The sequence below is a fragment of the Melopsittacus undulatus genome, chromosome Z, assembly GCF_012275295.1.
Source record: "Melopsittacus undulatus isolate bMelUnd1 chromosome Z, bMelUnd1.mat.Z, whole genome shotgun sequence".
Lineage (NCBI taxonomy): Eukaryota > Metazoa > Chordata > Aves > Psittaciformes > Psittaculidae > Melopsittacus > Melopsittacus undulatus.
The window spans coordinates 100,238,545-100,254,915 of record NC_047557.1 but is presented as its reverse complement, the minus strand read 5'-3'; the positions used below and the strand labels follow the sequence as shown (position 1 = coordinate 100,254,915).

The following is a 16,371-nucleotide window of genomic DNA, read 5'->3' as shown; positions in this document are numbered from 1 at the left end:
GTCTTTCCCTGCGTTGTGTCTTCAGGGAGCAGTTAAGAAACTCAATTCAGCCGGAGTAATCCTAATGTTGTATCACTTGTTATACCCTGGGAGGAAGCCTGGGAGTGTGTGGCATTGTGGGACCTGTCCCTCTCTGCCCCTTCTGCCTTGTTCTTTCCTCCTATGCTTCATTTCAATGCTGTTTTATCCAGAGGTGCCTCAAATCTGTTCCTTATCCAGCTGAATTTCCCAGTTAAAGAGCCAACTTGGGCACCCCTATGAGGTCCCCAACCCTCATCACAGTGTGATGGCTTTGGTGATGGCCTCCATCACGTACCCATCCTGCTTGGATGTGGGATGCAGTTCTCAATGTCACGTGCTGCTGATCCCGAGTTCTGTGCTGCTCCAGGGAGTGTATCCTATGGGAATAGCCAGGGCTGTTCCACATGCACAGGAGGAGGCAGCATGTCCCCAGAGTGCCAAGTGTTTCACCAGGAGACTCCTGGCATCATCAGTTTGCAATGAAATCATTATTTATCCCTGTTGTTACCATTGGTGGGTGCTCCCTGTTGGGTCATTGCCCACCTCCCAAACACTTTGGGACATGGGGATGATGCTGACCCTTTACAAGGTCCTTTATGGATGATCCCTTTTGGCAAACACCACCTCCAGGACCCTCCCCACAGCCCCCCCACCAGATTGAAACGTCCCAGCACATCCATGGCCCAAAGCCTTTGGCATTAGCTGCTCCTGATGGGGATGCCAGGTCCCTGTGATGCCAATGGGACCTGTTCTTGGTGATGCTTCATCCTGGCTGCCTCCTCCAGAGCCCATCTGCTTCCTTTTGGGTGGTCAGATGTGGGTAGGGGATTGTTTTGCCTTTCCTTCCCCCACGCCCCACAGCTCCTGTCCCCTCCTGTCTGCTCAGCCCATCTGAAGGGACATCAGCAGGCTTTGGCATGGATTTCATGGTGCTGAAGGGAAGCAGCTGCGTTCCCTTTGGATTTCCTCATAACGACTTGCCCATCTGGGTGCCCAGAGTGGGTTTTTAATAGGCATGAGTGTGGGTGCGTGTCGGGAAGGGTGTTTCTTTCCGCACCGTGGTTTTTAGCCCTAGGAAACACATTGCTTTGCCCCCAAATCCTCACCCCGCTTCCCACAACGGGAGATGCTCTACTGTGGCAGATGCAGCTGATGGGGTGATGCCAAATGGGTCCATCCAGCTTTTCCACTGGGTTTATGTGACATCTGTAGGGATGTTCTCCTCCCACAGAGCATCCCCACCTGCAGGGGCTCATCCCGACCCATTCCATCCCAGCAAATCCATTGAAGCCGTCGCCTGGCTGGGGGCTGCTGCCTCTCATCCTACCCCAGGCTGTCAGCAGGGTGGGTTTTATTCCCTCCCTCTTTCCTTTCATTCCCCCCCTCCCTTCTCCTCCTTCAGGGTCTCAGCTGTTAATTACATTTGCCTGTCAGCCTGGGCTGCTAATCTGCTATCGCGGAGCGGAAAGCGGGAGGTCAGAAAACAAAGGTGACACCATCACACTGTGCCTCTTGTCATCTCCAATCCAGATTAGTTTCATTGACTAACTCCTGGCTGAATACCACCAGTTAATTATAACGATCACAAACCCTCCCGTTTAAAGCCACACAGCGAGAATTAAGGTTCTGAAGTAAGACTTTAGCTTCATTAATTGCCGGGCTCATTGTAATGGTATTGATTGTTAACGCTATCGCGTGGTGAGTAATGGCTTCCCAGCTCAGAGGGGATTAGGCTGCTAATTGTTGTTGGCCTTGCGCTGACAAGATAGACTTCAGTGGGTGTCAAATCCGTATCGGCGGCCTCCTTTGTCACGGGCAGCCTTTCTCTTGCCCTGAGTCTCGCTGCTCTTGAAATGAAAGCGATTCGGAGCGACTCGGGAATAATTAATAGGACAGGACGGATGGCAGCAGGCTGCTCCGCTTGGCCTCGCTGCTCCCAGCATCCTTCCCAATGCATGGGTGTGATGGGTTTTCCTGTGGCATTCCCGGCCCTGCCGCATCCCGGCTCCATCCTGGTGTTATGCTGAGTGTGGGGAGGAGAGCGTGGGGCTTTTGGATGGGGATGGAGATGGGTTGTTAACTTGTGCAGGGGTAGAAAGGACTTTAAAGCTCATCCACATCCACTCCTTCCACTGGAGAAGGTTGCTCCAAGCCCCATCCAACCTGGACAGGGATGAAGCATCCACAACTTCCTTAGGCAAAGACTTGTACACTTGAAGGGCAAGGAGACACCTTATACCCTATGGGGAGCTGGTGTGCATGCTTGCAGGGCATGGAGCCAGCTTGCACACTTAGTGTAGAGAAGGCTCCTCTCAGTGCCAGCTCAGTGCTGGAATGGGGAGCATCCTCACCTCTCGGCTGGCATCCTCTGGTGACCACAGGTGACCAGTATCTGTTCCCTAATGGGATGTGGGAAACCTTCCCTTAGTCTGTATTTCAGGATGCTGAGAGCAGGGTTTGGAGGGTAGGAGCCCCCAAACTTCCCATCTGGCTTTTTGGACCAGCCCATGTGCCTATGCCCCAATTCTCATTGAATTTGTATTCCTGCTCCAGCTCTGCTCTCTGCTTTAATTCCATTCTTGTGTTTTCCCTTGGAAACACATCCAGCATCCCCGGGGTGGTTTATAATTTAAAATACAGATGTATTATGCAAATAAAGCCAAAGCTTTGCCCAAGGGTTATGGGGAGCGACTCCTTCCTTCATCCCATTGCCTCCGAGTGCCCTGGCACGGAAGCACACGGCAACTTTCACAGACGGATTAAGGAATCTGTGGGTTCGGCTGGAAAAGATACTGCTGCCCGGGGTTGGCATCGCATCGGTGCTGCTCGTGCCAAGGCGAGCTGCGCAGGCAGGCTTCCTGCACCCATGTAGGGCTTTACAGACCCTATTAGATGGGAGCTGAGGGTGCCTGTCCCACCAACCCTTTTAGCACTGCAGGGACAGTGCTAAATCCCTTAGGATTTAGGGATCCCTTAGGACAGGGTCCTTGGTGATGGGAGCATGGGGATCCAACTTGGTGGGATGGAGGGATGCTGACCGCACTGTATGCATCCCTGTGCCTCATCCCTGGTCCCTGCAGAGGGGCATCCCACCAGGAATAGCTTCAGCTTGTTGGGAGAGTGATTTTAGCTGGTTAAAAACTGCCTTTTCCCCCCATTTACGTTAACCTTTGATTCAATTCCAGGGTCTTCAATAAGCAGCGAGTCATCCCCGGTCTCCTCACCAGCCACCAACCACAGCTCCCCTGCCAGCACGCCCAAACGTGGCCCCATGGGCCCCATCATCGTGCCCCCAGGGGGGCACAGCGTGCCCAGCACGCCACCCGTTGTCACCATTGCACCCACAAAGACTGTCAATGGGGTCTGGAGGAGCGAGGGCAGACAGGTATGGATGGATGCGTTTGAGGGGTGCATGATCCCCCCAGAGGATGGAGGATGTGGGATGATAGTGCTAACTGTGGTCCCCCCCAAAGGATGGAGGATGCGGGATGATAGTGCTAACTGTGGTCCCCCCCAAAGGATGGAGGATGCGGGATGATAGTGCTAACTATGGTCCCCCCCCAAAGGACGGAGGATGCGGGATGATAGTGCTGTGGTCCCCCCCAAAGGATGAAGGATGTGGGATGATAGTGCTAACTGTGGTCCCCCCCTCAAAGGATGGAGGATGCAGGATGATAGTGCTGTGGTCCCCCCCTCAAAGGATGGAGGATGCGGGATGATAGTGCTAACTGTGGTCCCCCCCCAAAGGATGGAGGATGCGGGATGCACAGCACTAATAGTGCCAACCGTGGTCCAAAGTGCCAGGATCCACACTGCCACGGGGCTGCCCTCCCACACCCCTTTCTATCCCTTCTCCATCATCCCCAGGCTGCCATCCGGAGGGAAGGAGCATGAGGAAGAGGGGAGGGGGGGGGAGAGTGGCTAATTAAGAAGCATCGTTAGTGGTTCTCCTCTCCTCCACACGCTACAAGCAGATTCCCGGGGGGATTATGCCACTTGGAAAGACTAATTAAACCACAAAGCAGAGAGGCAATGGGAGGGGATGAGGAACGCCGAGGGCGGGGGGGGGGGGATGGAATCGTGATCCCTGGATGCTGGGGGGGTATCCAGGTGCTCCCCATTGCCATCCCCCCCCTCACTGTGTCCCCCCTCCACTGTGACCCCACAGCACGGGGGTTAACCGAGCGTGGGTTATTGTCTGGCAGTGCCTCGCTCGCAGCGTGACGCCCCGAGACAGGGAGGTAATTAGAGCAGAGCCTGGCACGCACAATGAGCCTTAATACAGGCGGCAGAGGTGGTGGGGACGGGGTTGGGGGGAATGACAACACCCTTTGTGCAGGCTACGGTGACCTTGGGACTGTCCCCAGCAGCCAGGGACATGGACCGGGACTGGATGGGGAAGGGATGCAGGGGGATAAGGGATGCTGCCTTCCTGCTCCTATAGCGGCTAAACAGAGAAGATGCAATGGAAAATGATGGCTTTTAAACCCAGCTTGGGTTGCTGGAGGTCACACCCCTAATTGCCAGACCCTGTGGGGTTTCTTGTCAGCCTTGCCATGGGGTCCATCACCATGGAAGGGAGCGAGCTTCATCCCAGTGCCGGGATGGGGGGCTGATGGAAGATGGATGAGGGCCTGCGGGGAGGCTGGGATGCTCATGGGCTGACCTCTGGTTTATGGCCGTTATCAAAGGCCTGTTGGGTTTCCATGGGCTGTGTCTGCATCCTCCATGGGTAATTAATAGGTAACCTATCAGCACTGCTCCAGCCTCAGCACCCTCTCTACTGGTGCCCCTCCTGCAGACCCTCACTCTTTCCAGCCCATCTTTGGACACACTGGATGCAGGAGGATGCTCCAGTGGATGCATCCTCCTGCATATACTGATGCCAGCTGGGACCCTAGGGGCACAATGGTACCCACTAAGGGTCTTGGGGTGGGGAAACAGCAGGGACCCCTGCATCCTTTGTGGGCTCCCTGCCATCCCCTAATGCCTGTCTTGGTGTTTGTCTTTGCCTTCCAGCAAGAAGCAGGGTCTCGGGGCAGCAGCAGCAGCAGCGGCCGCGAGCGCCTCATCTCGGAGCCCCCCCTCTCTCAGGAGAAAGCGGGGGGCCCCACAGTCCCCTCCCATCTCCTGGGGACACCCTACTCCTTCGGGCTGCCCCCCAGCTCCGTGGTCCAGGACTCCCGCTTCCCACCTCTCAAGTGAGTCCAGCGGCAACGGATGGGGATGGGGCTGCGGGATGCAGGTACCCCTGCAAGCTCTGGCCCTATGGAGCACCCTGAAGGGGTCACATCCCCATAGGGGACAGGCTGGGATGTGACCATCTCCCTGCTCCCCCCAGCCTACAGCGGCCGGTCCACCATGTGGTGCCTCCGAGCGCGGTCACCGAGGATTACCTGCGCAGCTTCCGTCCCTACCACACCGCCGAGGACCTCCGCATGTCCTCCCTGCCGCCCCTCGGCCTGGACCCGGCTGCTGCTGCTGCTTACTACCACCCCAGTTACCTGACACATCACCCCTTCCCTCACCCTGCCTTCAGGTGGGCATCACTGGGGAAGGCTGGAGCCAGCTCTGGGAAGGATGGTTGGGTTGCACTTAAGGGTGTCTTGGGGCTCTCCTCCAAGCACAATGGTTAGGGTTAGGGTTAGCGCGGCATCCGGCTTGATGGGAAGGGAATTGAGGGTTTCTTCCTACCCCTGTGTGCTGCATCCCTCTGAGCATCCCTGTCTCCCCAGGATGGATGAGTCCTACTGCCTATCAGCGCTGAGGTCCCCCTTCTACCCACTGCCAGCGCCGGGCTCGCTGCCCCCCCTGCACCCCTCAGCCATGCACCTGCACCTCTCGGGGGTACGGTACCCCCCCGAGCTCTCGCACTCTTCCCTCTCTGCCCTGCAGTCCGAGCGCATCTCCAGCCTGGCCGCAGAGAGGTACGGAGGGGTGATGGATGGGATGGGATGGATGGGGCGCTCCAAGGGATGCTGACATCCATCGGGGGGTGTTTGGGGTTGGGATTTCCCTGTTGGGCTTCTGTTTGCAGGCTGCAGATGGATGAGGAGCTGCGGCAGAGGGAGCGGGAGCGCGAACGGGAGCGGGAGAAGGAGCGGGAGCGAGAAGCAGACCGGGAACGGGAGAAGGAACGGGAACGGGAACGGGAACGTGAGAAGGAGCTGGAGAGGGAGCGGGAGAAGGAGCGAGAACGGGAGCTGGAGAGGCAGCGGGAGCGTGCCCGGGAGAAGGAGCTGAGCATGGTGAAAGCCATGGAAGGGCCGTTCCTCCCCGTGGCTGAGCTGCATGGGCTGCGGGGACACCCGGCCGAGGAGCGGGGCAAGCCAGCAGAGCCACTGGTACCCATCAGGCCAGGTACAGCATCCCTATGGGTGACACTGGGGGGGATGCCACATCGGCACAGCTCCTTCCCCTCCAGATGGCAAAGCCGAGGGGGTCGGTGGCCCCGGGAGGTGGCTGGGGATGGAGCCGGGCTGGCAGCTCCCTGTGCCAACAGCCCAGCTGCCGCGGCTCTCAGGCGGCGCGGTGCCGGTGCCATCTGACTCGGTCCGGTGTGGATGTGAGCCCAGTGCCGGGCATGCCCGGCAGCAGGGATGGCAGGAGGGAGTACTGGGCTTTGGCTGGTCCTGCCCCACAGCTCTGCCCATATTGATGCTCAGGGGATGCTCTGCACACCCCATAACACCCTGATAACCAACAGCGTGGTCCCCCCTTTCCATGCCCTGACTTTCTGGTACCCCCTTTCCAACACAGAGAAACTGAAGGACTCGGTGCTGCCGACACCAAAGCCTATCCAGCACCCGCTGCACCCACCACCAGCCTCACACCACCCCGTGCCCAGCCTCATCCCCAACCACAACGTGTTCCCACTACCAGGAAGCAGCGCGGCCACGGCGCTGCTCATCCACCGCACCAACGAGGAGGAGAAGTGGCTGGCGCGGCAGCGCCGGCTGCGCCAGGAGAAGGAAGATCGGCAATCCCAAGTCTCAGAGTTCCGGCAACAAGTGCTGGAGCAGCACCTCGACATGGGGCGTGCACCGAGCCAGCCTGAGCCCGAGCATCGTCCCGAGCATCCCAGGTAGGGATGCTGCACCAGGGATGGAGCTTCCCAACCCCAAACCGTAGCTGTGTTTTCCCACCCTCTGTAAAACCTATACATCTACAAACATATCTATATAACACCTATAGGGTATTTTGCTGTTACCCCATTGCTGTGCCTGCCCCATTAGCCAGCTCCCCCCACCATTAAGTACCCAGCATCCATCGCCATGCCCCCCACACATCCCCGCTGTGCTCAGCCGGTGCCAGCAGGTCCCTGCCGCACGGTGCCAGCCAGGCCGGCTGTGCTGGCAGCACCGGGCATCACCGGTGCCCGACATCTGCGCGGCGGCAGGCACCGAGCCCGGGAGGTGGCCATGGGCCAGCAGCGAGTGGCCAGGAGCTGCCCAGGCACCGGCACTGCTAATTGCAGCTCCCCACTGTGTGGTGGACCCAGGCAATGGGATGCCCTGTTTTTGGGGGGGGGACGACATGCCCCATAGCCATGTGGTGTTGTTGGGGGGCAGAGTGATGTGGCTGCACCCCCTGGTTGGCTGCACTGTTAAGCAGTGCAGGCTCATCCAGCCAGCTCTGTCACTGGCTCCTTTTGTTATTTTTGGGTATCCAGGGGATTAGCGCGGCTCATGGAGGATAATAAGGAGCGGATCATGGGGCGGCACAAAGGCGAGTGCCTGTCACAGCATCCCTTCCCCATACACTCCTTTCATCCCAAATTGGAGAGGAGAGAGTAAGGTCACCCTGAAACACCTGCAGATGGGGTTACTGCATCCTTATCCTCATCCCATCCCCATCCTCATGAGGATGTCCCCACCCCCATTCCCATCCTCATTCCCATCCTCATCCTTATCTCCATCCCCACATCCCCATCCCCATCCTGGGGCTGATGAGGACCATTCCCAGCAGGGCAGGCGATGCTTCCCACCACAGTGACAAGGTGCCGGATGGCAGCATGGAGCTGATCCCGCTGCTCCCTGCACAGAGGTCCGGGGCGCTGGAGCGGAAAGGCGTTAAATGCACAGCTTGGGCACATGAAATATTTATCCTCTTCATGGGCTGGCTCCATCCTGGCTGTGGGAGGACAGCTGCACCAGGGCACTGCCACTGCACAGGGCTGTGCTGGCCCCTATGGCTCTCTTGTCCCCATGGTGGGCAGCCCTGTGGTCTCTCACTCAGCATCCTGGGGATGCAGCCGCATCCCTGCTCAACGCACACAGCCATAACTCTGTTCCCCATCCTTCTGGGAGCTGGCACAGGAGGGGGATGTGTGTGGCAGCTCCAATGCACAAACCCCTCTTGGGTGGCCCTAACTTATGTTCCCCCCCCATAAAGCAGCTCAGTGTTGGTGTATGGCTGCCTCTCCATCACCTCTCTCATCCTCTCCTCTCCCCACAGGTCAGGATCCAGCCGCCATGAGCCAAGCAGCCGGGAGCCAGGGCAGCACTTCGGTGGGCCCCCACCACTCATCTCTCCCAAGCCCCAGCACCATCCGGTCACCACATCCCTCTGGAATCCCGTCTCACTGATGGAGAGCCCCCCTGATCCCCCCCGGCGCCTCCCGGAGCCTCACACCCTCCATGGCCACCCGGCCCCATTCGAGCCCAGTCGTCAGGGCATCCCACTGGTGAAGGTGGAGAGGGTTTTCTGCCCGGATAAACTGGAGGAGGCAACGAGGAAGAGGGATGCTCTGGAGAAGTACCCTCCAGGACGGGAGCCTGTCACTGCAGAGCATGGGAGCTTCACCCATGCCCCTTTCCTAGCTGAGCTGGAGAAGTCCACACAGAGCATCCTGAGCCAGCAAAGACCCCCGGCCACCCCCTTCACCGATGCCACCAAGCCCAGCTCACCCTACAGACCCCCCCAGCCCCGTGCCCAGGACCCCATGTACATCTATGACGAGTTCGTGCAGCAGCACCGCAGGCTGGTCAGCAAACTGGACCTGGAGGAGCGCCGGCGGAGGGAGGCCAGGGAGAAAGGTGAGGTGTGCCGGGTTGGAATTATGCTGGGAACCCCCCTCCACCAGCACTGGGATCTGGTGGTGGTGATGGGGCAGCCGGGGGGTCTCCCGGGAATGCCGTCATCCCGCAATGTGAATGCTCCGGCAAGCTGGGCGGTGCGGTAAATCCTCCGCTCTAGACATGCCCAATTAATAAATGATGAACTGAGGCTAATAAGCAGCCTTTAAATATTAATGGGAATGTGTGAGCGGGGATAAGAACAGCGGTGAGGAAGAGATGGAAGATGAGCATCCCTCCGGCTGTGCCCCATTAACCTGCCTGTTGAGCACCCCAGCAGCCGTCCCAAAGCGATGCTGAGTGGGGATACAGGGGTGGGTGATGCCCTCCAGGGTACCACAGCTGATGGAGGGGGGACAGGGTCTGTTGGGTTACACCCCCTGCCCTGCGGGACCCACATTGGAACCCATTGTATGCACCCAGCATCCTGTAGTGCCGCCCCACCAGTGGGGTCCCAATGTGTTCCCATGATCCCAGTAGGTTCCCCGGGGTCCTGGCAGGATGCTGTGGTCTCAAACCAGCCTCTCCCCATCCCCAGGTTACTACTATGATCTGGATGACTCCTGTGATGACAGTGATGAGGAGGAGGTGCGGGCCCATCTCCGCTGTGTGGCCGAGCAGCCCCCATTGAAGCTGGACACGTCCTCCGAGGTACTGATGGCACTTCCTGACCCCCATGGGGCAGCCCCTCCTCGGGCATCACTGACCAGTGCTGTGGTGCTGCCACCATCCCCAGCCGGCTGCAGAGGCTGCAGGGGGTTATGGATGAGGATGGGGATAGGGATGGGAGTGGGGATGGGGATAAGGGTAGGGATGGAGGTGAGGATGGAGACTGGAATGGAGATGGGGATGAGGATGGCAATGGGGACAGGGATGAGGATGGAGACAGGAATGTAGGTGGGGACAAGGATGGGGATGAAGATGAGGATGGAGATGAGGATGAGGGTGGAGTTGGGAATGCACATGTGGACAGGGACAGGGATGAGGATGGGGAAGAGGGCAGAAATGGAGGTGGGGATAGGGACAGGGATGGGGATGGGAATGAGGATGGAGTTGAGAATGGCAGTCAGGACAGGGATGAGTATGGGAAAGGGACAGGAATGAGGACTGGTACAGAAATGGAGGTGGGGATAAGGATGAGGATGGGAGTGGAGACAGGAATGGAGATGGGAAAGGGGACAGGAATCAGGATGGGCAGAGGAATGGAGGTGGGGATAAGGATAGGGATGAAGATGAGGATGGGAATGGAGACAGGAATGGAGATGAGGATGAGGACATGAATGAGGATGGAGAAGAGGACAGGAATGGAGGCAGGGATAAGGATGGGGATGAGGATGGGGATGGGAACAGGGATGAGGACAGGGATGGAGGTGGGGATGAGGCTGGGTACCGCTCCAGCGGTGACCCTGCTGTGCTGTCCCCCTCGGCGCCCCAGAAGCTGGAGTTCCTGCAGCTCTTCGGGCTGACCACACAGCAGCAGAAGGAGGAATTGCTGAGCCAGAAGCGGCGCAAACGGCGTCGGATGCTGCGGGAGAGGAGCCCCTCGCCTCCGACGGTGCAGAACAAGCGCCGCACACCCTCACCGCGCCTGCCGCTGTCCACCCGGTACAGCCCCGACGAGATGAACAACAGCCCCAACTTCGAGGAGAAGAAGCGTTTCCTCACCATCTTCAACCTCACGCACATCAGTGCCGAGAAGAGGAAAGGTAACAGCCATGCCCCGCGCATGCTGGGGACCGATTCTGATTGAGGGGGTCCCCATTGCCTGGTGTTGGGTGCTGTTGGTGGGGGTCCTACCTGGGGCTTTGAGCTTGCTCTGCTGAGCAGAGGCTACACTAAACCTCAGCCTCCCATGCCGCAGACAAAGAGAAGCTGGTGGAGATGCTCCAGGCCATGAAGCAGAAGACGACACCGGCTGCGGTGGTGGTGAAGAGCTCCCCAAGGGACAGCCCCAGCGGCCCTGCCACCGGTGAGCATCCTTGGTGTTATCCCTGGGTCTGGGCTGGATGGGAGCATCCCTATGGGCACAGCTTTGCCTTGTTGAGGGACACAGAGCTCTGACTGCTCCTTCTGTACCCATAGAGCTGCCGGTGCCGCCGCTGCTGCTGGATCCGGATAAACCCGTGGGCATCGCCGTGTCCGTGCCGGAGGGGCAGAAGGCAGCAGAGCTGGGCAGGTTAGACCAGCTGAGACCACAGGAGCTACCAAGGGCTAAGGAGACGGGTGCCGTGCCGGCAGAGAAGCCGCGGCTGAGTGATGGGCACCCTGGGAAGAAGGGACTGAGCATCCTCAGCTATGTCAGGGGTCCACTACCCAAGGACATCCCGGTGCCGCTGTCCCACAGCATGAATGGCAAGAGCAAGCCCTGGGAGCCATTCATTGCTGAGGAGTTTGCCCATCAGTTCCATGAATCCGTGCTGCAGTCCACCCAGAAGGCGTTGCAGAAGCACAAAGGTAAGGGCAGGGATGCGGGAAGCTGGTTGGGTACCATTGGGGTTACATCCCTATGGGGTGGGAGATCTGCTTTGTCCTCCCGATGGGGTTTGGCGCTGCTGAGGGCACAAAATCCATTGGGAATCTCATTGCTGGAGCATCCCCGGAGCTCACTGATGAAGCCAAGGATAAGGCAGTGGGATCCCAGCAGGACAGTATGCTTCCAGTGCCTGAAGGGGGCCTGCAGGAAAGCTGGAGGGGGACTTTATACTAGGGACAGGACAAGGGGAATGGCTTTAACCTGCCAGAGGGGAGACTGAGATGAGCTTTAAGGTCCCTTCCAACCCAAACAAGTTGATGGTTCTGTAATACAGCTCCATGCCCCAAAATCATGCATTTTGGTCAAAGTTATTCCAGTGTGCAGGGGGTGATGGAAACCCATGGAAGATGCTGCAGCCCTGAGGGGAGCATCTTTCTCAGTGGAGGACAGCTCTGGAATGGGGGATACACACAGGGATCAGGTTGGGAATACCGGGAATGGGTTGGAGCTGACCCTTGGTACCCACAGGGGGAACAGCGGAGCAGAACCACAAGCTCGATGCCTCCATCCACTACAACATCCCTGAGCTGCAGGCCTCCAGCCGCCTGGCTGCTCCCTCACACAATGGCACAGCAGAGGGGCTGCTGCCCCACCGGGCATTGCCCCCGCTGCCCCATGACTCAGCATCCGAGGAAGAGGAGGAGGAGGAGGAGGAGGAGCAGGAAGAAGAGGAGGAAGAGTACCCCAGGCCCAAGTGGCAAGGGATCGAGGCAATTTTTGAAGCTTACCAGGAACATATAGAAGGTAGGGCATGGGAATAGGGGGTAAAACCCCACTTTGTGCCTCAGTTTCCCCTTGGGTGAAATCATTCCATGCCCATAGCAGGCAGCTCCGGCTCCTGCTGGGATGGGCTGGGAAGCACTGGTGGCTCCCAGCAGTGCAGGAGCAGCATGAAAACATGAGGCACTGTTGAAAATTGATGTATATATGTGAAAAATTCATGTATTCACACTGCCCAGCGTCCTCCCTGCAGGACCTTGAGGCTCCCTGTGGGCTGTGTGAGGACAAGGGATGCTCTGGGATGCTGGAGGCATCCTCTGTGGTACCCTGGTCCTGTGCTGTGCATGGAGCCAGAGGAATCAGCGCTCACCCCTTGTCCTTTGGGCTTTGCAGAACAAAACCTGGAGCGCCAAGTGCTGCAGACCCAGTGCCGGCGGCTGGAGGCCCAGCACTACAGCCTGAGCCTGACGGCAGAGCAGCTTTCGCACAGCATGGCGGTGAGTGGAGCTCCCATAGCACAGTGGTATCCTCTCTCCAGTGCCACCATTCTGTGTCCCCATAGAGACACCCAGCATCCCCATACAGGCACCCTTCGTCCCCATGCAGGCACCCTTCATCCCCATACAGGCACCTTGCATCCTCATATAGGCACCCTACATCTCCATACAGACACCCAGCATCCCCATACAGGCATTCTGCATCCTCATATAGGCATCCTACATCCACGTTTAGGTACCCAGCATCCTCATGCAGGCACCCTTCATCCCCATGCAGGCACCCTTCATCCCCATGAAGGCACCCTGCATCCTCATATAGGCACCCTACATCTCCATACAGACACCCAGCATCCCCATACAGGCACCCAGTATCCCCATACAGGCACCCTTCATCCCCATACAGGCACCAGCATCCCCATGCAGGCACCAACTATCCCTATACAGGCACCCAGCATCCCCATGCAGGCACCGAGTATCCCCATACAGGCACCCTTCATCCCCGTAAAGGCACCTTGCATCCTCATGTAGGCACCCTACATCTCCATACAGATACCCAGCATCCCCCTACAGGCACCCAGTATCCTCATACAGGCACTCTTCATCCCCATACAGGCACCCTGCATCCTCACATAGGCACCCTACATCTCCATACAGACACCCAGCATCCCCATACAGGCACCCAGTATCACCATACAGGCACCCTTCATCCCCATACAGGCACCCTGCATCCTCATACAGGCACCCTACATCTCCATACAGGCACCCAGCATCTCGATGCAGGCACCCAGTATCCCCATACAGGCACCCTTCATCCCCATACAGGCACCCTGCATCCTCATATAGGCACCCTACATCCCCATGCCGGCACCCAGCACCCCCACGGGGCAGCCAGGCGGGCCCAGCGCCTCATGAATGATCCCATTCCTGTGCCTTCCTGCCCTGACTCCTTATTCTCCTTAATTCCTGCAGGAATTAAGGACCCAGAAGCAGAAGATGGTCTCGGAGCGCGAGCGCCTGCAAGCTGAGCTGGATCACCTGCGGAAGTGCCTTGCCTTGCCTGCAATGCAGTGGTCTAGGGGTTATTTCAAGGGGTATCCCAGGTGACGCTCCTTTGGGGATAAACCGAACATATAGTCTAGAAATAATAATCTATTTTATTACCTTGAATATTTAATATTTTTCACTGGGAGGTTTGAAGCTAAAAAAAAAAAAGCAAAAAAAATTAAAAAAAAAAAACTAAAAAAGAAAAAAAAAGAACAATAATAAAAAAAAAAGAACTAAAATGGAGAATGTGCCATGCATGAAGCAAAGGAGCACGGGGAGCCCACCCGATGCAGAGCAGATCCCATCCCATCCCTTGCCCTCTGCAAGAACCGGGCTCTCCTCTTGGGGGCCAGGGCACTGCAAGCCCCCCCCCCTTTATTTTTCCACCCACCCCACACTTTATAGCGCTCATTTTTTGTTGTTTTCCTTTTCCAAATGACAATTCCAAGACTCCACCGACAACACTAAAGCCGGAGGAGCCCCATGGGGCTGGGTGCGGGATGGCCCCCCCCATTCCCCAGAGCCCCCCCCTTTCCTGGGGCTTCCCATTGGAAATGCACTTGGCTATCAAACAATAAAGTCAATAAACTGGTTGAAGGTACCTTTTTGTTCCTGTCTGGCGGGGAATGGGGCACCAAGGTGGGGTTAAACCTTGTCCGAGCCATCACCCCCCCCCCCCCGAGTTTAGAAGCCGAGGAAAAAGGTGCTTCAGCCTCATACTGTGTATATATATTAAAGAAAAGTTTTGTATGTTTTTATTACTTTAATTATTGTTATAAAAAGCTTGCCTTTTTGGTTTTTTTTTAATGTTTTTGCCTTTTTTTTTTCTTTTTGCTTTTTTCCTTGCCCCTTTTTATTATCTTTCTATTTTGCAAAAGGATTGAACCGCTTTTAGTGTTTGTACTGCTGCTGGTCAGGACAGAAAAGATGCTGAAGTGTTTTAAAAGCATTTAAAAAGCAGGCAAAACAAATCACCTTTTCCAGTGGGGGCAGGTTCTGCCCCTCTGGAATCAGAGCTGAGCCCTTCCAATGCCTTCTCCCACCTGATTTTGGGGATATTTTTACCTTTTTTTGTTTAGCTTCTTTGTCTTTTTACCCATTTTCTTTGTTTCCTGGGTCTGTTTCTGGTCATAGCTCCATTGTGGGTATCACAGCTCCGGGTGCAGGCTCCATTTATCAAACCAATAACACAAATCAATTGCGCCAAGAGGATTGTTGGGGATAGGTGATACTGGGGTGTCTTTATCCCCCCCAGAACACCAAGACAATCAGTAGGCAGTTTGGCCATGGGGAGATGGGGTTTGCCCATAGGGGCTTATGGCTTGCCATGGTGTTGGTGGCACCACCAACCTCCTCAGGCTGGGGCAGCAGGCTCAGCCTTTGTCACCATTTGCAGCCACTTGCTCATCGTCGCATGCCCCAGCTCCCCAAGGAGGCTTTTTGTAAGATATAATAATAGTTATTTATTATTTTTTTCTCTTAATTCACCACGAGACAAGCTCACGTCGACGGGAAAAAGGTGACCTCTGCTTTCTGCTTTAAATTCCCTTGTTGCACTCGCAAAGAAAGCATTAAAACACCCCCCGCTTTTATTCCCCCTCTCCCTGCTCCCTGGTCTGCCATTGGCTTCACCAAATAAAAGAAAGCTGTGCGAGATTAAAAAGCAAAAAAAAAGGAAAAAAATACATAAAAAGCCCTTGTGACAGAAATTAGTTTAATCTTTCTTAAACCCCCGGTTGCGTCGCCAGCCTCTGGCCTCGCTGCTGCCAACTCCGGGCTTCACAATGAATTTTAACACAGCAAAATAACGCTGCTGCTCGACTCGCTTCTTCCCTTTCCCCTGCGCTGCGATGGGGAGGAAGCCAGGGATGGGAAACCATCGGCGATGTATCCCTCTCCTCCACCGAGGAGCCTGGCTGGGCTGTAGCATCACTGCATCGCAGCTCCTGTATTCGTAGCAGATCCCATACTGAGGCTTTTTCCCCCCCACACACACCATTTACCAGCCCAAAAATCACGTTTTTTGGAGCAATTCCTCAGTATTACTCCCCCAGGGCCATGGTGAGCGGTCGTGTTTGTACCTACCCTATGCAGAATTGATCTCAAGCAGATGTGCCAGAGCCCAGGAGGGCTGCGAGGAGGGAAAGGCAAGGCAGAGCCCGCTGGGGGCAGTTCAGATGCTGTGAAAGAAAACAAAAACCCAAAAAAGGAGGAAAAAAAAGAAAGAAACAACCCCTAAACATGTTTCTAAGTGTACTTGTTTGACTTAATTGTAATGTAATATATTATTTGTTGAATGTAGTAATTAGGTATTTATGAATATATTGCTGTAATTTCTGAAAACATCCAAAAGAAACAAAGAAAATAAACTCTTCCACAACAACGGCAAAAGGATTCTCTCTCCCTCACTCCCATCTACACCATGGGGAAGCTCTGAGCATCCTCACCTTGTCATCGTAGCCCTTTGCTGGCAGCCCTG

At 56.3% G+C, this 16,371-nt stretch overlaps 1 protein-coding gene across 1 annotated transcript in view; it reads left to right on the top strand.

Annotated features, from left to right (window-relative positions):
* The window catches only part of GSE1 (Gse1 coiled-coil protein), a 97,234-nt gene extending 80,951 nt beyond the window's left edge, over positions 1-16,283 (top strand). The window contains exons 4-17 of the mRNA XM_034072617.1: positions 3,207-3,406; positions 5,041-5,222; positions 5,363-5,560; positions 5,757-5,948; positions 6,059-6,381; positions 6,781-7,105; positions 8,479-9,059; positions 9,637-9,749; positions 10,534-10,804; positions 10,960-11,067; positions 11,112-11,552; positions 12,100-12,375; positions 12,745-12,848; positions 13,818-16,283. Of these exons, the coding sequence (XP_033928508.1) occupies positions 3,207-3,406; positions 5,041-5,222; positions 5,363-5,560; positions 5,757-5,948; positions 6,059-6,381; positions 6,781-7,105; positions 8,479-9,059; positions 9,637-9,749; positions 10,534-10,804; positions 10,960-11,067; positions 11,112-11,552; positions 12,100-12,375; positions 12,745-12,848; positions 13,818-13,952 (3,449 nt within the window). The 3' untranslated portion in view covers positions 13,953-16,283. The remainder of the gene's footprint in view (positions 1-3,206; positions 3,407-5,040; positions 5,223-5,362; positions 5,561-5,756; positions 5,949-6,058; positions 6,382-6,780; positions 7,106-8,478; positions 9,060-9,636; positions 9,750-10,533; positions 10,805-10,959; positions 11,068-11,111; positions 11,553-12,099; positions 12,376-12,744; positions 12,849-13,817) is intronic.
* Positions 16,284-16,371: the final 88 nt, after the last annotated feature.